This window comes from Solea senegalensis, linkage group LG14 (assembly GCF_019176455.1).
Source record: "Solea senegalensis isolate Sse05_10M linkage group LG14, IFAPA_SoseM_1, whole genome shotgun sequence".
NCBI classification, from domain to species: domain Eukaryota; kingdom Metazoa; phylum Chordata; class Actinopteri; order Pleuronectiformes; family Soleidae; genus Solea; species Solea senegalensis.
The window spans coordinates 8,479,342-8,504,528 of NC_058034.1; the positions used below are offsets into that span (position 1 = coordinate 8,479,342).

The window sequence follows — 25,187 nt, forward strand, 5'->3', positions numbered from 1 at the left end:
CATGATGTTACCTTGAGCTAAGAGATTTTTTATGCACAATTTCCAAAACCTTTCATTGACAAAACAAGATTAAGAGAATGACTCATTGCTTTTCACCGTACTAGTTCTTGATTGATTGCGTTTTACTTAACACTGCTTTCTTTGCATTTTGTGCATATTCAAGTTACAACACCCAGTGAGTCTGTAGCTTCTGTGAGCTTTCAGTGACACTGGCTATTATTCATCAAGTGAAAGTGTGCTTGGATGTTTTTTTAGGTTGTCTCATTCATGGGTTGATTTGGATTAGATTTAAATTGTATTTAGTCTCTTGAGAAAGGTAGTGTGACACAGCTGAAAACTACAGAGCTGCAATTAACTATTAACGGTTTCCAAAGCTTTTTCTTATCAAATGGGGTTTCATTTTGAGTTTATGGACATAATTTTCCAGAAAAGTTTGCTGTATTCTCCTGTAACTTGCGGGTGTAGCCTCTCTGCCAGGAATCTTTTCAGGCAGATTCATTCGTTCTGTTTTGCAGGTTGAACAGATTGTTGCCAGACGCTGTTCAGGAATGAAGGGGGGAAAAAAAAATCCTATTATCCCCAAACTTTTATAGAAATTCAAACTTTTTTCCAGATTAATTCTCACCAGAAATTACAATGCTGTCATCCACCACCAGGCTGCACGCCTCAGAGTCTGATAAATAATTATACTCATGTTCAAGGGCACAGCAAAAATACTGCACATACATTTAGCAACAATAAAAGAGGCAGTCTTAAGATCACAAACTAAATTAAATTAAAGCAGGAATCTGCAGTTATGTAATAGTCTGAAAATGCCATAAATAGTTTTTCATTCCTTTTTAGTTTTCTCTCCTTTAATTGAATTCATTCCCTCTACTTCTAAAACTGGTATGAAGCAGGTTTTAAGTGTAAAAGAGAAATCTAGTGAAGACAATTCACAAGAAGTCACGGGAATACCATTGATCAAAGGGGTACAGTGATGGAGAACTGGGTCTACTCTTTTGTGTTTGTGTGCTTCTATGTTTTCAGACAGTCTCTCGGCAAAGCCGCTCATGTACCATGATCTATCATAACTCGGCAGCTTGGAGAAAGGTTAGAATAGGTGACAACAGTTGAAGTTTAAAACAGTAATAGAAAACAGTCAAGAGGCAGACCGAGTTTTAAAAATAATCGTGGTTTATAAAACCCAGATATGACAGGATCACCAAAGTGTTTACAGAAATACAAATACATTAGGAAAACCATCATAGAACAGTGTTATACACTCGACATGTACAAACTACTATGTAAAAGGGACTGGGGGAGGATGGTTCAGACGGTAAGACATTTTCCTCTCTTCATGTCTCTTGAAATCACATTAAGCCACAATATATTTCTTCAGGTATCTTTTTTTAGTATCTTATTAAAGTGGAACATCCATCTACCAAACTACAGGTACTATTAACGTTCAGCTAGATTAGAGGGAAGGTACAATCAACATCGAAGGATGGCGGGAAAGGGAGGGAGAGCAGGAGGATGCACACATCAAACACTTTAACATCAGTGGGGTTTCAGCAAGCAGTAGAAACAAAAAATCACCAATGAGGAAGAAGAGGTGTTAGGTCTAATCACAATCATCATCATCTCATTGAACACAAACTTTACAAAATAACCCTGTTTTTGTAACCACCTGCAGGTTCCACATACTAACCATGTGTGAATAGACTCTGGTCACAAAAACATTTGTTTTCTCACAGAGAAGCATCCCAAAAATGCTGCTCATGAGAGAGAAGAGGCTGATGTGGGATCAGCTGGACAGTATCTGGTTGTGGGTCCTCACTGGACTGGGCTCCTGCTCCTGACTACAGTATGTCAAGTGCTTCTGTCTGCAGGGGCAGTTTACAACAACAGATGTAACGTACACAATGTCTTCATGCACATTCACAAATGTACAAACAGGATTACAGCTTCTGGACACAGGAAATAACCCCGCCCCCGAAGGACGAAGCCTTGAAATAAGAAGGCATCACCGACAAGACACAAACAATCACATTCTCCATTTCTATGGATATGCTTTTCTACTTTTATATAAACAGACTTTCAACAGATTTACACACGAAAGTGCAGAATCTTTAACGATAAACATTAGGGTTCCTCCTCATCTACAAAATACTGCTTTTCCTTGGAGCAACAAAATGGCAACGCATGAAATCAAACATTGTGGCAGTAGCTACAATGACCACTAATATACACATCATGTCAAATAAATTAAGATCTATGTACAATGTCAAATAAAAAGCAGCATGCAGGCAAGACAACAGAAGCTTTTTTACAAAACTATCTGCAGTAGTGTTGTGCGCCCTGACATGGAGTCAATGTGAGCTGTGTGTGTGTGTGTGCATGTCTAATGTCTGTATACATTTATGGGATGTGTCCAGTGTACTTCATTAGACAGGGAAGCTACCCATCTTCTAAATATAGTCCAACACAACATTTCTGCTTTCTGTGTTTTCACTTCACATTTCCACACATAGACCGTACAGTCGTTTAGCTGATTCAGTTGAAACAAAAACAGTAGCTTTCTTGGCTTTGTCTTACGACTGATTGCTCCATGCCGCCACAGGGACGAACAGCAGAGCAGAGACTGAAGCAAGACGATGAAGCGAAGCACATACCAGCAGTGAGGCTGGTGTTGGTTCTCTAAAAGCCACAGGCCGCAACAGACTTATAATTTTTATAACATACAGCTCTCCTAAAATGTGAGCTGATGGTTTGAGAATAACGCGAGTGTTTGTCAGATGTACAGCACATTTTCCTACTTTCTTATCTACGATTAATAGGATTATGTTAAAAAAAAGAAAAAAGATTACAATTAGAGTCACACAAACTTGTGATAATAATGGTGAATGTGGGGAAACCTGCCTTTAGGTCACTTATTCAGGAGCCCAAAGTCAGACAAGAGCTGTAAGACATGTCACGCTTTACACATATTTACTGTTTAAGAACTTTCAGTGAGCTTATGTGGTGTTGCCAGATCTGACTACAACCGAGTAGCACTCTTATTTCATTTGATTGGGTTTTTAAGCTCACACCTTTTCATTGTCATAACAAAACAAATAGTTGTCTAGATTGTAATGAAGCCTGAAATGTTTTCAATTTGGCTGAATCTACCTAAATAGTACAAAAAGTAGCCTACATCAATACAAACTGCCCCAAATGATATTTATCTGCACAATTAATGCCTCTGGCATATACATTACACTGAGGACTCAAAATCTTATCATTCTATACTTCACATACACCTAGAGAAATACTAGTAATTCTACTTCTTTTCCCACAAGACAGAGGCTGACTGCTAAAATAGCCGGATGAGAGACAGGGAGACACATTTTTGATTTGTTACATGTGACTCACTAGGGCAGGTGGCTACAGACACATTCATTAAAACAAAGCTTTGGTAGTTAATGCAAAGATTAGCAATGCACATATAACAGACTGTGGCTAACAGGGCACTTAAAGATGACCTGACATGATAAATGTCATCTTTTCTCTAATTTTAGGGTTTGTCTGACAACAAGCTTATCAAAACATTTGGCACATGTAAGAAAAAAAACACTAAGAAAAAACATTCCAAAGATTATTAAAAAAAACCCATCAACAATCATCTTGTGGATGCTCTACTAGTCTCACTAGTATAAACAACACATGTAGAAGTACTGCACAACTACTAATAGAGTAATAATGCACATCAAATATTAATATTTATGAAGTATATTGTCAACTTCACAGACTAGAAATGCTTGAATCAAAACTGCTCTCATGCTTTGCGTATTAAAATGCACTTTTCCTGCAAGTGCTTCTGCAAGGACTGTGATTGTACACATATTACAAATCAGCAGGAAAAAAAAGGAAGGAAAAAAAGGATGGAGTATAAAAAGAATCAACAAGCTGAAACCAGTTGATTTGTTTTGATATGCTGTGATGTGTCGAGCCCTTACTCAGGCTTCTATTGATTCATATTCAGTCCTTTGATTGACTTCGTTGTTTCCCTGTTGATCCTAGAGTAGTTGAAAAAGGCGTGTAAACAGTTGTGTGTAGCCGGCCTGTCTGTACAGATTCTCCTACAGTACGTAAAGCGAGAAAAGGAAAATCTAACGGAACAGAAATATTGCAAGGTAAACAACAAATAGGAAAACATCGGTTAGAAAATAAGAGGGTAATCTCAGGGCAGTGTGGTCTGAGTGCAGAAGTTTTCCCATGACGTCTGTCCATCTGTCTCTGTGGTGTTAGCTCTCGTCTAAACTGTGGCAAGTATTACAGTGTTTGTGCTTCAGCAGGTGTATCTGCGTGCGTGTGTGTGTGTAATGTACAGTGTGTGTATACTTATACTTATACTTATAAAGACCATGTAAGGCTGAGGTAAATCCAGACTGACAGTCTTTGCTGATTTAAAGGTTTACACTTAAGGGTTAGGATCACTACACCTAGAAAGAACTACAGAGGAGAGAAGGTTGAGGTTGAAAGTTAGTGACTGAGGTCCATATAAGTATAGTATGTCTATGTGTGTGTGTGTGTGCACGTGTGTGCGCATGGACGTTGTGGACTCAGCTGAAGGCCTCATCATCCGTGTCTTCAATAAGCACCTTTGTGTCCTTTTTCAATCTGGAAAAAGAAAATATTTCACAAATTAATATAATGTAGAAACAGTTTTCTAAAGTAAACTTACAAATTTATCAAATCTAACATATTTACACGCCACCATAAATACTATGTTTTTAAAAAAATAAATATGAACAAACAATATAAATAGTTTGTAAAACAATATGTCCGTAATAAATAAATTACAATCCAATACTGCCAAAATAATAAATGATTTGGCAAATTGTAGTGGTCTACTAATGTCATCGTTTTAAAAGAAATGCAATATCTCCTGGATTATTATTTCATTAATATATTTGCAATTATACATGACTGAAACTAAAATATAAATGTTTAGGTGTAGATGTCTAAAGTCAGTGTCTGTGTTTTTCCTTACTGTGAGGAGGACAGTAGGGGGCGTCGGAGAGACAGGCTGTGGGACCTCTTCCAAGTCTTTTTACCGGAGCGGTTGCGAACGCCATCGTCCTGGTCCATCATCTGCTCCAGCAGCGTCTGGTCGTCTGCGTTGAGCGGCGCCACAGAAATGTCCCGCACCGCACGAAACTCACCACAGTTGTTCAGGTGCTCGTTCTCCAGACGGAAGAAGTTCCACACAAAACGCCTGCAGACAATTAGGTGAGGGGAACAAACAAGCACAGCTAAAAACATACCAACGTTTCAATAACCAGGCATTTTGAGTCAATGAGCGGTTTGAACAGCAGCCATGTTTATGTATGTTGTTATGTATGTTAAAGCGTTGTGTTCACGCTGCACTCTGAAGGTGAGGAGGCTAAATGCAACTTTGATTAATTACACCTGTCACTGTCATGCTGTGATCAATCAAAATGGCTGCTGCACACAGGGCCCATTGACGGGGTGACACAGAGTCCTCTGCTCGGAGAACATGTTTGGGATAAAAAGTGAGCAAACAATCCACCTGAAGACCTCGAGCGGGGCCAGCACAGTGGCGACGATGTCGCCCACAGAGTGGATCTTGGTCGTTGTCATCAGAGAGAGCTGGATCGTCCAGGCAAAACGCAGGATCACGTCCTCTATGATGGCACAGTAGTAGTAGGCCTGTGAGAGCACATGGGATTGATAATTGGTCAAAGGATTAAGATGTAGATTTGTGGTTCATTTAATTTAATTTTGTCTGTGTGTGTATGTCTATACTGTTACCTCTTCAGGATTTTTACTGATATAAACACTGACTTTATTAGTCCTCAATGGGACCAAGTCTGGTCCTAAGGCTGGACCTCATTTCTGAGGCCAGAGTTAAGGTTAGAGCTAAAATGTCAATTGTTGTTAGGTTAAGGTTAAGGTTAGTTGTGTGTGTGTGCACTTATATTATTTATGTCTTCAGGACCTTTTCTGGTATCAACACTGACCTTATCAGGACCAGTAGTCCTCATGGAGACTAAAAACCAGGTCCTAATAAAGCAGAACCTAATTTCTGTCGAACTGGTTAAGTGTAGGATGAAGATTTGAATTGTGGTTAGGTTAAGGTTGGGGATAACACTTCTATCAGACTAATTACCTTGTGTGGATAAACAATCTCCTCCCTGAGGAAGGTGTTTTCTCCCGCTCCACGGTCAAACAGACCCCAGTCCATACGCAGATCCCAGATCAGTGTGTACAGGGAGCTGATGGTCGAGAACACGATGAGCATGTAGAAGAACGTGTCGGCATCTGTATGTCCTTGCTCTGAAAACAAAGCACACAAACAGAACTGATGTCAGGTCATGTGCAACTTTTCCAATAATGCTTTGACCACTAGAGGGAGCCCCCTCGTCAGGAATACAGTAGCTATGTTGAATTGAATGTCCTGAGGGCAAATGTTACACTGTGCTGTAACTTCTTCAATGAGTGAAGAGACACCAGCTGCTCTGGGAAGCTGAACTTTAAAGACTCTACTAAAGCAACAGTTGTAGTTTAGGCATTATACAGTATTTACAACAAAGGAACTGAGATGAGTGTCCAGTACGGTACCATGTTACAACAAAAGATGAGCTAGAGCCAATAGAACCTGTGTGTATGTGATGTTGAATTCATGTGAGTGAGATGAGTTGTCGAGTACAAAATGTTTGTGGATTTGCAACCAGAGCTTAGGAGAGTGCTTGGACGCTTGGAAATTTTGGGGAGTTGTGCTTAGGAGGGAAAGCTTTGAAACTGTTGAAACTTTCCTGTCCCTTTTCTAAAACATTAACTGACTTATTTGAGCTGCACTAACTGGTTCATTAACTAATTCTAATTCTAACAATTGCTGCTACCAAAGCACATAGAGCAGCAGATAACATGTCAGGTGCAGTTTACTACTTCAAATACTCAAACAAAGACTCTGCACTTTGTAGACTGAGTAACTGTTAATGCTTTACGAACAGCTGAATAGCTTAAGTTTATGTACTGTTGTAGTAATAACTGGGGCAAAGCCACCCCCCTCATCGTAAACAGATGAAAACATTACAGCAATACAGAGATGCTGCTCAGTGCATGTTTTCTGTTTATGGAGATAATAACATCTATTTACTGACCCGAACCTCAGCTGATGACTATTTAACAAGCTCTACGTTAGTCTACATTAATGTGCTGTGTGATGTCAGTGTGCATCATGAGCAGTGTTCTGCAGCGCCTGTGTGTCCACGCAGGTTCACCGTGTGTTGCTTGTTCCTGAGGAATGATGAATCAGGAGCTGTTGGCCTAACACAGTGTTTCAGACAGACACAGACAGCAGAGACCAGACAGCGGCTGGCCTCTCTCCCATTTGTCATCGCCACAGCTTCTTCCTGCTGCCAGCCAACGAGACGCCGGGGAGCAGAGCAAAGCAGAGCGGGGACATTTCTAACAGAGAATTATTGCTGCTGCTCTGTTAACTGCTGCGCCCATTGTGCTGTGTGCTTCTTCAGCTGAGCGATAGGATGGAAGTGGTCCCTATGGCCACACTAAGATTTCCCAGCTGTAGATTAAACTTAGCCCCGGACAATAGAGTCTTTTAACTGGAAATATCTATCTGATGTCCCCGCATAGCCCCATGCTCTGAAGTGACATAGTATTTAACCCTTCAGATTCTGTAAGGGTTGATGTTTTCTTCCCACCAGGCTGGTTAACCACGGGGCCATTATGGGGTTAAAACACTGTGACATGGACATTGATTAGACGCTGAGCAGAGGCTAACAGTGACAGTGGTCTCACACACACACACACACACACACACACACACACAAACCAAAGAGGTTAAAGGCTGTTAAAGTTAGAGCACTTCAGTGACCCACGCCCCACTGATGGAAACTAGTTAACAACAACAATCAGTCCCTGCTATCGCAGTCATTTCTCATCTGTTGGCAACCATATCAATCAATAAAGGGATTAAGAATAACCTGCAACTGGAGACCTCTCTGCCACAGAGAGCAGTAGTGGACGGTAACTACTTTTATTTACTCAGACTGTAGATGTACATTTTCTGCTGCTTTACACTTACCTTATACTTTACACTACTACAAATATTTCTCCTTTAAATTCACGTACAATGTGTCGTTACTAGTTTGTACTTTAGGGCTACAGAGAGTTATTCAATTTAAATCAATGTCTGTTATATTCAGGCTATTGCCAAATGACTTCACTCAAAGCTGATTAAGCCAATCAACTCTAAGCGACTCTATCTGTAATCCTCTGTATAGCAGTGTTTTATGTCAAGACTGACACAGGAGAATAAGAAACAGCAGCAACACTGCACTAGTGAAGCGAGGCAACCACAGCAGGTTGGAGTGAAAACGGAGAAAAGTTTCAGATGGGAAAGTGAAGTGAAGCGAAAGTGGAAACAAAAACAACACAGAACATACTGTATATAAAATGGATGTTGTCCTCCAAGTCTATTCTTAGGCCAATCAGGAAATGAGGATATATTAAATAACCACTAGGGGTGAGCCAGTGGTGCTAAAAAGAACTCCATTTGAATGGAAGTCCCACTTGATTTATGTCAGTACACATTTTCCCGAGGAGTTAATGGCCTCAATTCCAAGTTTCAGTTCTTAATGAATAGCACGTGATGTCAGATTTAATAGATGGTATCATCCAATAGGAACCTGGTTGCCAAATATTATTGCCGATCCTGGCTAACCTGGCTAGAGCAAACCCCACTTTTCCTGCCCCTTGAAGTAAACAAAGCTTAGGACTTGTAGTGGAACTTGGTGTGACATCATTCTCAGGTCCGACTTCTGAGGTAAATGGAACGTGGCCTATTTGCTACAGCAGGAGTGTGTTTGGCCTCAACAGGGGTGAATTAGAGTTCACGCAGGCAGAGAATAAGATTTGACTTCGATCTTCACAGGTTTATGAGTGTGTGTTTGACTGAGGGTGTGTCAGTGTGTGTGCTGCTATTCCTCTCCTGATAACGACTGGGGGGGGTCAGTACATGAAATCAAGTTATAAAAGCTGTCAGCTTTCAGCTCATCTCTATTCCAGCAGAGTCCGACGGACATGTGTTCAGCCCCAGGCTGAAAATTTCTCTCCTCTCCTCTCCTCTCCTCTCCTCTCCTCTCCTCTCCTTGTTTTCTCGGTTACTCTTCATGTTCCCACTCACTTTAACCTCCCCCTCTGAGCTCTATCAGCTCTGAAATTGTTGATCCTCTGCTGCAGCATGGCTCCATTTATTTCCACCACTCACGACCCCAGTCAGCCTCTCAATGCGACCAGCAGGACAATGTTCCTCTTTCGTTTGTGTTATTGTAGCAGGGGTTTTTCACAGACGGATGTCTTTAAATCCATTTTTCCTCACGCATTTTTCCTCGCGCTTAATCCCACATTTTGTAATTTACCTTCTCCTCCAAACAACATTTCTCTATCAGCGCTGTTCTCTCCTATGCAATATCCTGTTCACCATAGATAAAATCCCATGGTCATCATCATTAGGCTTCTAACTCCCCTGCATCTAAAACTGGCATTATATCTCATGCCACTGTAGGAATAGTTCCTGTATTGATCCTTCTGGGTAAAGTCTGTGGTTTGTTGTTATAAGAAATCAGAATATATCACACAGGGCTTTAAGATTTTTCTTAAATCAGGAAATCCTCCTTTCTGATTGCAAACCTTTCATCATGTGATGAGAGTACTAGTGATCAGTTATTCACAGCAATGGAGTGAAATTCACTCTGAAGGGAGAAATCTGCTCATTTGGCTCAGACATTACTCTACCTCAAATCCAAAACTGCATCATACATATAACCGAAAGTACACAGAGAGCAGTAATTCAACAGATTTAGAGCTGCAAATTGAAATCGTCGAAAACTGCATACCAAGTAGTCCTCGACTGAGTTTATCAGCTGAATTTATGGTTTGATTATTTTGCCTTTCCCTGGAGATAAATGTGGGCAGTTCCAGGAATGTGTGAGGTGGCTCAGCGGTGAGCTCACACAGAAGCTGTGAGAGCTGTGATCGGGGTTTGCAATGAAGGTGACACGTGTGCGCACTCGCTGGGAAGCCTGCCAGATACGGAGTGACACTCCTGCCACCTTTAACAGCTGGACCCAGTGGTGTGAACACGGCACCAATGCAGATGTCTTCTCTGGCAGATGCTGAGAAATGCAGGAAGACTGGACATCATGTGTCCTGTGTACACACAGACTCTTGTATTGTATAATACCAGTGCTGACGGTCTTGTCATACCTGTTGTCATATGTATTAATCTCATATTTGAATAGAAGATATTCTGACAGCAGTGTCTGTATTCATTCATTAGAGGTTTTTCAATTTACCAGAACAAGAATTTCTGCGGGAAATGCTTCATATATCTCCCAAAAGACAATTTCCTCAACCATTTACAATCTTTGAATGCATCTGTGTGTAGAAGTGTGTTAGTGCGCATGTGTGTGTCTTTGCTCCCACCCTCCCCTTACACTTAACCGGTCTCGGCCTCCATTATCATGCAGGATGAAACACAGCTTCACACAGAATAACACATGAAGACAGGCCATTAGTCTAAGGGTCTACGAGCTTCAGACCAGAGGAGAAAGGAGGATATGATTTAATAGACAACTTTTCCTCCTGAGCTGTGGAGGAAAGCACCAGTCTGTCCAGTCATCTGTCTGTCTGTCTCTCTTCTTGATTCATTCAGTATCAGATCACTGGCTGTCAGTTTGGGAAGCAAGGGTATTGATTTGAATTTTATATCGGAAAAGAATAAAGTCAAGCTGGGAAATAACATTTAGCTGTGCAAAAGGGGTGAAGATGAGGTTTCACAGCTGACATTTAGCTGGTGAATACATTTATGTGATCTGGTATCTGGAAAAGAGTTTACATATATGAGAGGATTGAAAATAAAGTGCTTTGAAATGAGATGTGTGGAGAAATATCTGAGATGGAGAAGTGAAACACAAAGGCTGGAGTGATGTTTCTATCGCCTGGCTGCTGTGTCTTTGAACACGAACTCCTTTGTGATACAGCGTCTGAATCTGAATAATTGCAGGCTAATTGTGACACTGTCAGAGAGAGTGACTTGACTTTTAATGGTATCTGCACTCTCTTTTCCTCAGTTTTCTCCTTTCCTTTCACCTTGCTCCCTTTTCTTTTCTCCTTTCTCTTGCTGCATTTCTCTTTCTTTCTCTCTGTGTGCTACCTCTCTCCCCCCGCCTCAGACTGAATGCCACAGTGTGCGAGCACAACCTTGTATTTCCACACTTGTGTTTGACATATTTTTACCATTTCAATTATAATGCTCTCGGTGATGTCAAGGAAAATAAGATTCCAGCATTTGGCCTCAAGGTCACGCCTGCTTTCCCAACACACATGTTATATTAACATACAACATTTCATAAGCCTGTGTTGTTGTTGACGTACTGCCGGGACACAGCAAGACACAGATATTGTTCCTCCAGTTTGTTATTGCACTGAAAGCTGAACTGATATAATGTTACTGTGTCATCCTTGGTTGAACAAAACACCTTAATTACATATCTCAATCTAGATATGTGTATATGTATATGTGTGTATATATATATATATATATATATATACATATATATATGTATATATATGTATATGTATGTATATATATATATATGTATGTATATTTATGTATGTATATATATGTATATATATATATATATGTATATATATATGTATATATTCTTACATATATATTCTTACCTCTGTGTGTGGCGTAGAGCGCAGCAAACGTGACGACAAAGAAGGTGGTAGAATATTTCCCAGCATTCACCAGGTGCGGGAAGGCCCTCTTGGTGTCACGGTAACGCCTCAGACATTGGATGAAGCGGCACCAGGCAGGCAGGCACTGGATGATGGCACGCAGACCGTAAGAATAGCTGTGGCAAACGTAGTCATTGGGGTCTGAAATGAATGAATAACAGTACAAGATGTAATATAATTTTATTGTATTATATTATTATAATAATAATAATAATAATAATAATAATAATAATAATAATGATAATGATGATAATAATATTGTGTTCCGATTCTCTTCTCCCATTATTCCCCTCCACAAGGAAAAGCTCATCATAATTAAAGTCCATTAGCTCCACATTAATGAATAGATGTCAATGTTGGTAGAGTCAGTGGATAGCCATTTAAATCTCGTTCATGTCGCATTTTCTGACAGGAAACTCTCTGGCACACTGTCAACGTTGTCACATTTACATTTAAGGATTTGTGTCTTCACAGGTGAAGAATGAACAATTACCTGCGATCAGACACACTTAAGGTATTTATGATCAGCAATTTTTGCATTTCCTTTATTTTTTATGTATTACAATAATACATGTTCCTTAAAATGTTTTTTAATCTCAACAATTACCCCAGTGACACTAGGTGTGAACTTTACATACAGTTGTTTCTGTATGTATGATGGTGCAAGAGACAATTTGCCAGAAAAGGAAAATGTTATTATCATCATTATTATTATTGTTGTTATTTTCAACTTGATAAAGTGGGACCAGGAATAGTTTTTAAGTATTTTAAATGAATGTGGAAAAGGAAAAGAGGGAAACAACAGCCACAGGTGCACAGAACGTTTTAGGTCAAGTCACTGTGACCTTGGATCTAAATTGTCTTACCTTTAAAAACGGGCAGCAGGCCTTTACTGTTGTTCCACTGTAGCTCAAAGATGTAGAAGCAGATGAGATACTCCAGGTCCATCAGAACAACCACCAGAGAATTCAGTTGATCAGCCAGCCAGAAGTCTGCAAACTCCACGCGGTGAAATGGCGCAGTGAACACGCGAAACTGGACACAGACAAATAACGGAAAGAAGGATTCTATTTAAAACCAGTTTTTTACCCTTCAGAAAACATCTCGGCTGATTTCTTTGACACAAGATTAACCCAATTCCTTCATTTCATTCCATTTCTGATTTATAAGAGTAAACCCAGGAAGTTCTGGCTCTGTGACTGAGTCAATCAACAATTAATTAGTGTGTAATTGTCACAGTACTTCAGTGGAGATACACCAGGCAGGAAACAACCTCTATTAATAATCAGTAGAACACAAAAGGATTAGAGCTGCAGTCTCCCTTATCAGCGCACAACAGGACACTAATGAGTCAGTCTTTGTGTCTGTGTTTATCTGTGTCACTACTCACTGGCGTAGAACCACAAGCACATGAAACGACTTGGCCGTGTTCTGGGGCGAATGTGGGTAGGTTATTTAGGATGTGACTTTTGGCAGGAGCTCAGTTATTGACCACACTTTGTAAAATGATACCACCCCACTCCACTCTCTCCATTTTCACCCTCAGGCTGCATGTGACATTCAGAGGTGATTGTACACATTCTTCCATGTACAGTCTCAGATGGAAAACCTGCACACGCTCTGCCTCCACTGCAAATGTCACATATTGCTCTTCTACAAACACAAGCATTATATATATTTCTCCTAAACCGTCAATCAAAGTTTGTATTGATCATGCAGCCATCTTGTTTGTGTCTGCTCTGCGTGGAAGACTCAAGGTTAGGCCTGCTGCACTCAGGTGGTTAGCTTTTCATATCTTGAGCAAACACGAGTAATCCAGGCGCTCGCTCCGCAGTTTGTCCTATAATGAAAAATGTGTCCTCTACGTTGCGTGTTTATTGTCACAGGAAAGTAGTGCATCTGCCATGGATACGTGCTTGAAAGCACAGCTTGAAACATCTCCTGAAATATCCCCTTTTCTATGGGGTTTGACAATCATGAAAAGCAACTCATACCAGCTCTAATTATGTATAAAAAATTTTGATTGCACTGATCTTTTCATGACTTCGGCTGATTATGGAGACAAACCAGTGGAGGAGGGCTGACTGAGTGTTCATGTGGACCTTAGGGAACAGTGAAGAGAAGGACAAAAAACTGAGACAAGAGAAGAAGGAGGGGCTGCTGCTGCTGCTGCGGCTGTTGCTGCTGCTGCTGGGGAAGAAGGAAGAGAGCTAAAGAGTGAGGAGAAGAGGAGGAAGAGGAGGAGGGACAGAGGAGCTCAGGGCATCAACATACTGATAGATCTATGCCCGTAATGATTGCACAGTCACAGCCTCCACATCCCCTGAGACAAGGCTGCATTCTATTATCTCTCCACCCTCCTGCCCTCTGTCTCACTGCAACCTCCTCCTCCTCACACACACACACACACACACACGCACACATATAGACTGGTAGCACAGATTAGACAAAGAACAGCAGAACATGGGAGGGTTTTGTTCACATAAAACCTGAGATTGATATCTGAATCATACATGCTCATTATGAAGGCTCTCACGCACACTATCTGTCACACAAACTCAAACTTAATTCTCTTTCGATCACATTCTGTGTTGCTTTAGAAACACAACACCAAAATAAGAATAAAAACGATTGTGCACAGCAACAGGAGGGGCATCTGAGAGCAAGCGGTGACAAGACGGGTGGAAGTGAGGCTTCTTCTCTTACTATCTCCAGCCAATCGGACAACCATGCGCATGCCAATGCGTTTAATTGCATTGGCATGCGCCAATGCAATAAGTGTATTATTTACGTATAAGTGTAAATAATACACTTATACACAAATAATAAGTGTATTATTTACATGTATTTTTATATCCATATAAACAGAGAGGTTGTAATTTCTAATCAGAATGATTTTAATTGGGTTGAATACAATTTGCGCATGTAAAATGTTTCTCATTTTATTTTTTGCATGTGGTTCCTTTACAATGTTGTCCGTCTAAAGCATTACTTACTGATGGCTCAACATTAGCCCGTGTGCATCTGTGAACTCATCCATCCAGACACAATTTTCAGATACTCTTAATGTGTATGATGATAGGACACAAACATTTGCATTTTAACACAAAGTAAAAATAAACTACAGCAGGAAATGGCTGGAAGAACTAAGTCAATAGTTGGACTGACCAGCAGCTTGAGGAGCCAGAAACGTGATTTGTAGTAGCAGGTCTTGAACGGGTTGATAAGGAAAAGCACCATAAAGCCATAAAGGATGAGCGGGTTGACCTGCATGGGGAGGTACGTGTACTCGGAGTAGAGACAAGAGAGGATGCTGAGACACCACAGCACACCCAGGAAACCAGCGATCTGAAGCACAGAGAGAGGAAACACAATAGACTCCCATCAAAGTACAGCTCTTTTAACACATGACCACCGGGTAAACTTAACAATGCGGTGCAAACTATATGTATAAGTAAACTATATAGGATTGGACAAATAACTAAACAACCTCATTCTTTAAAACGCACGATATTCAGTGTGAAAACAAAGTGTCAGTCATTCAGTGAATTCACTTCAATGTTGTGTCTTCATTCTGACCTCAAACAGGTGTTGGTGTGAGAGGTTGTTGCGGGGATTGATCTCGAAGATGAGGACATGGTTGACTCCTGCCTGCCTCCATCCGTAAGTGTTAATGCCCAACAGGAAGAGGAACTGGATCAACAGAAAACCACCCCGATAGATTCGCACCAGAGGCCACATGTTCTCGTAACGGATGAAAACAGCACCTGATGAACCACAGTAAGCGCTGTCTGTTAATATGAAACTGGAGAGTTGGAGGTGAAAACAGTGAAAGCCTGCTGGTCACGCTCCAATTAATCTAAAACATGGCTGCAAGTTATCTTGTATCCTCAAAAGGACATGAAAAAATTATTTATTCAAATGTTAATGTGACTTACCAGTGAGAACAAAGGCGATGGCAAGAATGATAAAGAAGCCACAGAAGAGACCAACACGAAAGGTCGTCCAGGCCAAAGCCGGCTGAGTGACGTGTAGATAAATACAGAAATAACATTATTAATACAATACTATTATTAATAACCCTGACACACACGTGACTACAACCTATAGACTTTTTCTGTTTGTTGTACACCTGGCTGTGGATGAAATGGAGAGATCAATGTTCACGTAACACATTTCAAGTCAGACATGACAGTAATTAATGCAGTAATGACAGTAGATATAACATAGGGGATAAGCCTCTGTTATTTCTGAAATGTATCCTGTGTGTGCACCAATGGAAAGGCACTTATAAAATCAATACCAAAGCCTCTCATGGTTCCTCTCATTTTGTCTCTTCCCATCTTATTTCCTGTCTCACTATGTCTCATGATGGCAGGCTTCTCATATTTTGTTTTCAATGTATGTTTATCCCACACAAAATAAAAAAAAAGAAAGAAACATTTGAAATCCCTCACCCCTCAATGTCAAACCGAAATGAAGCATTTATTACAAGATATACGATATATTATACAGTTAGTCAGTAATATGTTATATAAAGGTACTCTCTACTATATAAAGGTATAAAAAACAGAAAAATAACAAAATCAAAAATTTGGTAACACTTGAGATTAGGGAACACATTCATCATTAACTAGGTGCTCACTAACATGCATAAATAGCATACTAGCCCTTTTATTAGTCATTATTAAGCATATATTAACACCTTATTCTACATAATCTTAATCTACCTGCCCTTGATTCCCTCTCCCCTATATAGTGTTAGAGAGAATGGTCCAAAAAGGAGAAGATATCCAATGAGCTGCAGTTCTCTGGAGGAAAATACATTGTTGACTCCAGACTAGTTAAACACAGTTAAACACTTACATCAAGGTATGCAAGGTATTTCATTTCTGAAATTGTCATAGTGCTTGAACTCTGTAATTATGTCCTATGATAAATTTGAAGGGCTTCACGTGAAAGCATTCCTGAGCTTTCACTTTCATGACCATAGAATGGACAAGTGCATCAGTTTCAGTTACAGAGGTTAGGGTTGTTCATGACAGTAACAAATCATCTTTATTAGCAGATATTAGTGAGGGACAGCAAGCACAAGCAGCATGTCTGACCTGAGCTGCCCCCAGTGGAGGAACTCTCAGTCTCTTCATGGCTCTCTGACGATCTCCTCCCTCCAGCTCTGTGGTGACGAGGGTCTGGACACACAAGCACCAAACAAGAACCAACAGTGGTATAGATGTATGTGCTCACCAGTATCATTTGGTAACATAATACATAATAATAAACATAAACATAATGCGTGTATGTTTGTGTATGTGCGCACCTCTGTCTCAGAGATGAGCTGTGTGATCTTTTTGCAGGTGTAGAACGGCGCCACCTCCACGTGAGCCACGCGCCAGTCAGCCCCGCGAGGAGTGTCCAGGATCTTGTCATGTTTCTTCAGGATCTTACGAAAACCAGTGAAGTTCAGGTTCTGCAGGTGAAAAAAACCCCCCGACATTATTATCTTGTTTAAAGTCATGGTAAACTATGAACATGTTTATTGAATTTAAACTGCACGTGTCAAATGTGTGCGCGCTGAGACCTGGTAGTTCTGGAGAAGGATGAGGCTGAGGTAGAACTCGCTGAAGGCTAACTTCAGGTCCTTGATATTGTGGTGTTTGCAGCGCTCCTCCTGTGACAGGTGGAACACCGTCTTGCGTTTGCGCAGGCCAGGCGGTGCGTTGCTTTCACGCTGAGCGTCCAGTGAAGACTGAAGCTCGTTCTGCAGCGTGGCAAAACGTCTCTGGGCCTCAGCAAGCTTTTCTACAAAAAAAATAAAGAAAAGAAAATGAGGTTTAGGGGTTTCGACAGCTTTGTTAAATGAGGGAGACAAAAGATGAAATGGAAACCAGATCTCAATGACGTCACATGTAGTTAGTGGTTGTTTTCCTTTATATTCCATCTCAATTAGTTCATTGAATTCATAGAAAGCATAGTAAAATACATAACAAACAAAATGATGATTAATAAGCTGAGTTAAATATCCAGTGAGTGAGATTTACGTGAAGTTATTTCCTTTTGGCAGAAGTGGAAATGCTACTTCACCAATGTACGTTGCTCAATCCTACACACAGTACGTTTACATTTATAATCGAACAGTCCCTCATTGTGTTGGACATGTGTTTTGGTTGTCTGACCATTATGCCCACGGGAGGAAAGATGACCCTTCACTTTGACTTTGGTCTGACACACTGCTGGTAAGAGATGTCAGCTCTTCAGTTTGACATCCAATTTCTTGAGGACAACGTTCTGTAACAAGCTACAAAAAGGTAACAGTTAAAAAAATCCTCTGTTGGGCTAAACTGACATGAGGGACCATTATCCAGGTCAGACAACCACAAAAAACAGGGAAAAGAAGGAGAGGAATAATCAGCATTTCATTAACCTCTCTTGCAGTTCTACCTACTTTTCTGACACAGATTAGCTTTTCTTTTCTTTTCTCTTTTTTTTTTAAACCACTCAGAAACCATACCATACTTGTAAATATAGTATGCTTGCATGTCATCCTCCATCTGGAGTGGAAGCCATTAAACAGACAGTCCGGGAGTCACATTAGAAACACTGATATTTCCCTGCAGGTCTGTGTGTGCACATGCTTGGAGTCCGATAACAAACTACATCTGACATGGTGAGAAGCTTTTCTCAGCTTCTTTTCCCCAGACTGTCAGAGCCTTCAGTCGTAGTTTCCCAGGTTTCCTCAAAGCAGTGGTGACCTTCACGCTGTGCTGCTTGAACGCACACCCACACACATACAATATTCCCTGTACAGTATATCACACTACCTGCCTAACAGCGAGGCTACGCCTGTTCTTTAACATCTAAACTCCTGTAATCCTTCGTCTGGATTCATATTGTCTGTTTGTAATGATGCAACAGGAGAACAGCAAAAAACTGTCTGACTGTCTAATTCAGATTAAATATGGCATTGTGGGAGTGCAGTGTCATTTCACAGCAGGGGACAGGACTGGATAGTCCATCTGTGTGAGGTTAATGAAGCTGAAAAAGACAGGTGTTGGTGGTTTAGATTTCCAGTGATGTGGGTTTAATGGAGAATTGTAAGGAGTCCATTGTTCTTCCTCTGCTTTCAGGAACAGAGAGGGTGAAAGCCGTGGTGTGCAGAAACTTTTTTTCTGGTGTGTGTTTAACCCACAGTGATGAAAGTGCTGTCCAGCAGGCTGGCTTTCAGCTTGGCACAGGAGGATGGCTTTGAGAGGTCAGTGACCCCTTTCAGAGAGAGAGAGATGGAGAAAAGGAGGCGAGTCTCTTATGTAAAGTCAGTCTCTCCATCTCTCCACTTGCTCTCACTAAATCATAACAGCTTTTCTCTGACCACACACACACACACACACACGCTGCAGATAGATCAGCCTGTCAGATACATCTTTGTAATTTCTTGGAAAAACACGATGCCTGAGCCCAGGAAGGAACACTGATGTTTTCAGATACAAGATGTAACCTTAGACTTACTGAGGAGACAGTGATTCACTCACTGTGATAAAATGTGTACCTGAACATATCCGAAAAGACAAGTAATTGTTTGTTCCGTTGATATTTTATTAATACAGACAGAAAATTGGATCCAGTTTAATACGGCGCCGAATGGGGCTAGTTAACGCTCTTATCCTAAACTGCTTTAATGGACATTTCGTGTGTGTATTTAACACGTCAGCTGAAAAGGAAATGCAGCGTTTTTTCTGACAGAAGAGAGATGGAAGGATGTTATTGATCTGATCGTAACACTGACTGATTGTGCGTACAGAGGTTTTACAAAGATTGGTGGTGTGTTTAATCCAATGGTGAGACTTCATTTCACCTCCCCCTATCCCACATCTAACTTTAAACTATAATGTTGTAGGTTAAATCACGGCCTCTACAGTAGTAAAGTAATCTTCTATCATATAAGTCAGGACTAAAAAAAAAATGGAGGATCAATGTTTCCACAGTACTACAGTAAATCAACCTCAACAAGGTCTGATGTTATTTATACCCTGTTTATCTGCAGCACTTCTCATCACTAACAGAGTAATCTTGCCAGTCAGCCTTGGACCTCTGTTGACCTGAGAGAACCTGCAGTTCCACAAACAACCTCTCGAGGAAGAGCTGTCTTTAAATACACAGGCGCCCCTCAGAGCTGAACTTTAAGACCAGAATGCAATGCTCTGCTCACAGAATACCAGAATATATTATGACTTCCATCTAATGTTACACTGCACCCATACTCCCATACCACCTCAAAGATACACACAGGCCCCCAACACACCTCAACATAACTAAACACTGGCTACTTCAGTGAAATGACATGTTATTTGACACTGGAATAAGCAACAAATCTCTCTTACATCGGCGCAGGGTAAATTAAATATACGAGAAGTGATCATGATCTTTGAACAGTGGTTCAAAAAGTACTATTATATATCTCAGTGGCTGTCCACTGACAATCACATTGTAACAGAGAGGATCTGATACTTGAGATTACATATGATTGGGTATTATCTGGAATTTATAAATACCTGAATAGAATGTGTTGATTTTCAGGAGCTCCTTCTCGCAGGTCTGGAAAAACCTCTCCTCGAACTTGGCGTAGTATCTCTTCACCGTGTCGTCATCTGTGACTACATGAACAAACAAAAACAAGAGACACAGAAATCATGATTATGGGTCTGCCACATGCAGCATGTAAACATTATAAAAAACATATCATGCTCGCATGTCATAGTTGATCAGTTACAAAAAAGCATGTTTTTTTATAGTGGTAAATAGAAGATGGATGAAGCTGTGTCAGAGCTATCGCTCCAGATTGTCCTGTTCCTGCATGTGCTGCAATTTTTTGTACAGTTTTCTGTCAAAAAACATTGGGGTGTAATGTGGCTCAGTAGATTTCAGGCTGATTCGGTGCTGCAACGAATGATTATTTTCTCCACTAATCGAGTACTTGTTTGATTGAAAAATGTTGATTTGATGATGATGAATCCTGGAAATGATGATGTTTTCAAATGTCTTGTTTTGTCCACAAACCAGAATGTTTTAGTTTGAATGAATTCCTTGTTTTATGGAGCAAAGAAACCAGTTATGGGAAAAACACTCAAATTGATTAATCGATTATCAAAATAGTCGATTTAGTAATTGATTAATAGAATTATTGTTGCAGCTCTGATTTTTTAAAATGAGTTAAAACCTTTGCCTCACTTTTAAACATGAAACTGTTGATGATCTAAGGAACAAGGCAAGTAGATGAGTGAAAAAAGTCATTGTGTGTAAGTGAAGGAAGAGTATAAGGAAGTGTATAAATCTAAACACTTGACAAAAAACAAATCTCCTTACTATCAGTGATGTTGCCAATAATCAATTTAAGGTCCACAGTGTAATATTAAGCTGTGTTCATTGGCAGAAATTAAACATACCACCCATAAGTATGTTTGCATGAGTGAAATCATTGCCAAACCAGCCACAGCAAGCATTTCAGGTTTTAAAGTGAAAGCTTACAAATGAAGAAGAGCATCCTTTCTGGTATGCAAAGGCCACCGTACTGTGTGGGACAGGGGGAGGTGAACTGAAGTTTCACCATTGGATGTCACTCAGTCCGTGACCGTTAACACAGTCTACACATTTATTAGTTTGTGCTGTTAGCGAGATGTGCATATACTGTATTATTTTTGGTGTGTAGTATGTTCTCATGACAAACTAACTCTACCTATCTTTGTAAAACCCTGATTTAAGGATGAGTCGGCACGCACAATCATTCAGAGTTACGGTCAGATCAATAACTTCCTTCCATCGCTCTTCTGTCTGAAAAAAACGCTGTATTTCCTTTTCAGCTGACGTGTTAAAATACAGCATTATAGGATAGTGACAGAGTTGCAGGAGGGGGAAAAGATGAGAAGTCCATTGTGTTTTCTATTGTGTTTTTTTCCTATGACTCAAACATTAGATTTAAGATGAGAGAGATGATATGAAACAAACAACCTCTGAAATTGTGGCTTGACATTTAAATTGTTAAATATAGCTGCAATGGTTAGTTGATTAGTGGAACAAAAAATATAATAATAATCTAAAGTACAAATATTTTATTGGTTTTATCTTATCAAATGATCCATTTAACTTCATTATTTTTGACCTGTTCTATGCCAGACAATTCATTTACAGAAAATGATAATGAAATACTATTATAATACTATAGTTCAAGTGATTTGTTTTTAAACAGATGAAGATAAAAATCCTCTGGTATTTGATTTATTACATTTCTGTCTGGATACAGACTGAGGGAGTGAGTGTGTCAGTGGGAGTGGAGTTGTGTTGGATGAAAGTGAGGATATGGGGGCAGTTTGCAGGTAGAAGTGGGGGTTATGACCCTGCACACTCACCTCTTTGTTTCCTATTGACGTGGTGCACTGGTGAACACACCAGTGTAGCTGTGTTTGCTGTGTTTGTGTGTATACACACATGTATTAGTCATGCGCACATTAGCTTTGTTCTTATAGTTCTGTGCATCAGGTGTGATGTGTGTGTGTGTGTGTGTGTGTGTGTGTAAGAACAAAGGCAGAGCTGGTGCTCACAGTGAATCTGAAACTCTGCACCTGCTGAAACAATTCTGTCATCTTTACCTCAGCCCACCTTCATCCAGCATCAGCACAAAAGAGACTCAGTGTACCATAATAATTACAGCATGTACAAAACAACAGAAGAGACGTGGTGAAAACTTTAGTATGTAAATGAATATCCTAAATTGAATCTATTGCACCAGTGTCCACGTAAATCCAACAGCTTCTCTTTCAGCTGCACAGTATGCGTTCTCATTATCACCTGTCTGGGAAGAGGATAACGTGGTTTCCTGGAATCCAACAGTGTTCAACAAAGGGATTCAAAAGTAGACAAGAGTTTGACCATGATGGGAAATGAGACCTCAAAAAGCTTCAGTATTCTCCTGAATTTACCACTCAACAACCTACTGACTAGTCAGGCAAATATTTGACTCATTCACAGAAAAGGCAAGTGTATATTTGCATTTTATTTTTTTATAAAGCAACATGTTTCCCTGGTTTGATGAACAGGTTCACTGACTACTCTGGTTCTTTCAGGTCTCCAGTCATGTGGTCACATATATAATACACAGATGACCCTTACTCTTTCTTCCATGCATGTTCAAAAGTCTGCTGCAGGTGTAGATGCCTTGGTATTGTGCCTAAGTGTGCATGTGTTCATTCTTTTGAGTGAGTATTTACTCTTTGTGCTTTGGAACGTACTTTACCTGTGACACTTTGACTGTCAATATTCCCTTTAGCTTTTAAAGATCCACAGAGAGAGAACTTGATATGATTATAATATTTAAATGTGTCACAATGACATTGACCTTGAACACAAAACTCTAATCAGTTGTGGCATATGAGATGACGATGTTTCCACCACTATTTACTTACATGTGTTCATAAGAATGAGGAGGCACAGATTGAATGAATGAATGAATGAATGAATGACCAGACAACCTGTAAACATTACACCTCTGGCCATGACTGTTGTTGGTGCACAGACATAAAATCTATTTGTGGTTTGATTAGATTTAGGGACATTCAACTAGCCTACACTACATCACAACCATGACTTGAGTATGTGACAATCAGCATTCAGGGCCTACACATTGTTTTGTCATATCAAAACTAGTTGATGAAGTACATTCTCACTAATCAAGGTAACAAAACAATTAGCTGACCCCTCTCTTTGCCCCCAAAATACTGTATGTGTGGTGCCTTTTACAATCCAACAACATCATTTATTTGTTGTTTAGTTTTAATTTGGAGTCAAACTCAAATTTGCCACTCCATGGAATTTCAAACCACAATCAAATAATACTAGCTGATGATTGTTAAATTAACTTTGCTTGCCTTGGAGTTGAAAAGTATATATTTTTTAACAAAATGTCTATTTTTCAACTAAACTAAGAAATGTTCACTCAACTGGCACAAAGAGCTCAACTGAAATCAACAAGAGATGCAGGAGCATCATGGGATCCAAAGGGATTTGTGATCAAGATAACGACACACACTCGTACAAAATCGCAATGAGAAGAGTGCAGTATGTTGTGTTTATTCACTGGCTTCACTTTCTCAGACAAAGAATTGTGCTGGTAGGTAGAAAAACAACTCTTGACCTGCAGTATTCCCATGCTGGCTTGTAGAAGGCAGCCCCCCTCCCTCTACTAACCCCTTCTTCTGTAGATTGTATAAATAAATGATGAGACAGCTTCCCAACAACCCTGCTACTCTAACCCCCCACTCCCCAAAACACACACACACACACACACATTCACACAGACACGTTTGTGCTTCAGTCATAGTGAGGACCATCATAGATGTAATGCATTCCCTGGCTCCTTTCCTTCACCTTATCCATCACAACGAAGTGCCTAACCCTAACCTAAACCCAGTTGTAACCCTAACCCTAAAACCAGGTCTTAATCACCCAAAAGCCCTGAACAGCTAAAATGCCCTCACTACGTATGTTGTTCTTTTTTTACAATTTGTGGTCCTCACAAAGCCACAAAGACACACACCACCCCAACTTCTTACACAGCCATTCTATGACATGAACACATAAATCCTTCATGGACACCCTCTAAGCTGTTGACAGTGACAAAGATTCACCAACAACAACAACAACCAACAACCTGTGCCACACCATTCATGACCTAGAACTGTGTTACATTCTTTTCACAAGTATATACAGTATTTGGTTTATTCATCTTTAAATGTATGCTTTAATGTATCTGTGGTCTATTTTATTATATTTATATTTAATTATATGCGTCAATCAACCTGTTTTCTTGGTGATTTAGGAGAGACAATGAAGGTAGAGAGGTGCTGAGAAGAGGGGAAGACTGGTGTCTGGTTTCCTCTGAGTTAGGAGCTCCGATATCATCTGTCATTACAGTGGAGCCAGGATAGAGAGGGTGAGAGGACAAAGCATCTAGTGCTTCACATCCTCGAAAACAAACAGGCACATGCACACACAAACACACAAACACACAAATGTATCTATTTTAAGCTCTATTTATCTCATTTAATGGCTTCACATCACGGGATATAAACCATGTCATGATAGCATTGCTGTCTTGGGAGCGGAGGAGACCATTACATTATGATTGTCGCTGTATTACTTCACTTATCTCTTCCCTGCAAGCACACAGGTGTAAATCAGAAATGAAGAAAAAGACAAACTAATAAAATTAAACAGGACTGAAAACAACAAAAATTGAGTGAGAGCATAAAACAACTCCAACATGCTTTACAGAAACACAACACTAAAAACCAGCCATGTACCCCCCTCTCACCCCCTCCTTCCAT

The 25,187-nt window shown here is 40.1% G+C and overlaps 1 protein-coding gene across 1 annotated transcript; it reads right to left on the reverse strand.

The window, feature by feature from the left end:
- Positions 1-1,155: 1,155 nt before the first annotated feature.
- Positions 1,156-25,187, reverse strand: LOC122780997 (xenotropic and polytropic retrovirus receptor 1 homolog). The gene is made up of 14 exons (XM_044044473.1): positions 25,175-25,187; positions 20,364-20,465; positions 17,396-17,616; positions 17,135-17,284; positions 16,923-17,006; positions 15,753-15,834; positions 15,394-15,581; positions 14,983-15,162; positions 12,681-12,849; positions 11,755-11,955; positions 6,155-6,321; positions 5,555-5,694; positions 5,015-5,239; positions 1,156-4,641 (listed from the first exon to the last, which is right to left on the reverse strand). Exons 1-14 carry the CDS (start codon positions 25,185-25,187, stop codon positions 4,584-4,586), a joined length of 1,980 nt encoding a protein of 659 aa, XP_043900408.1. The 3' UTR covers positions 1,156-4,583.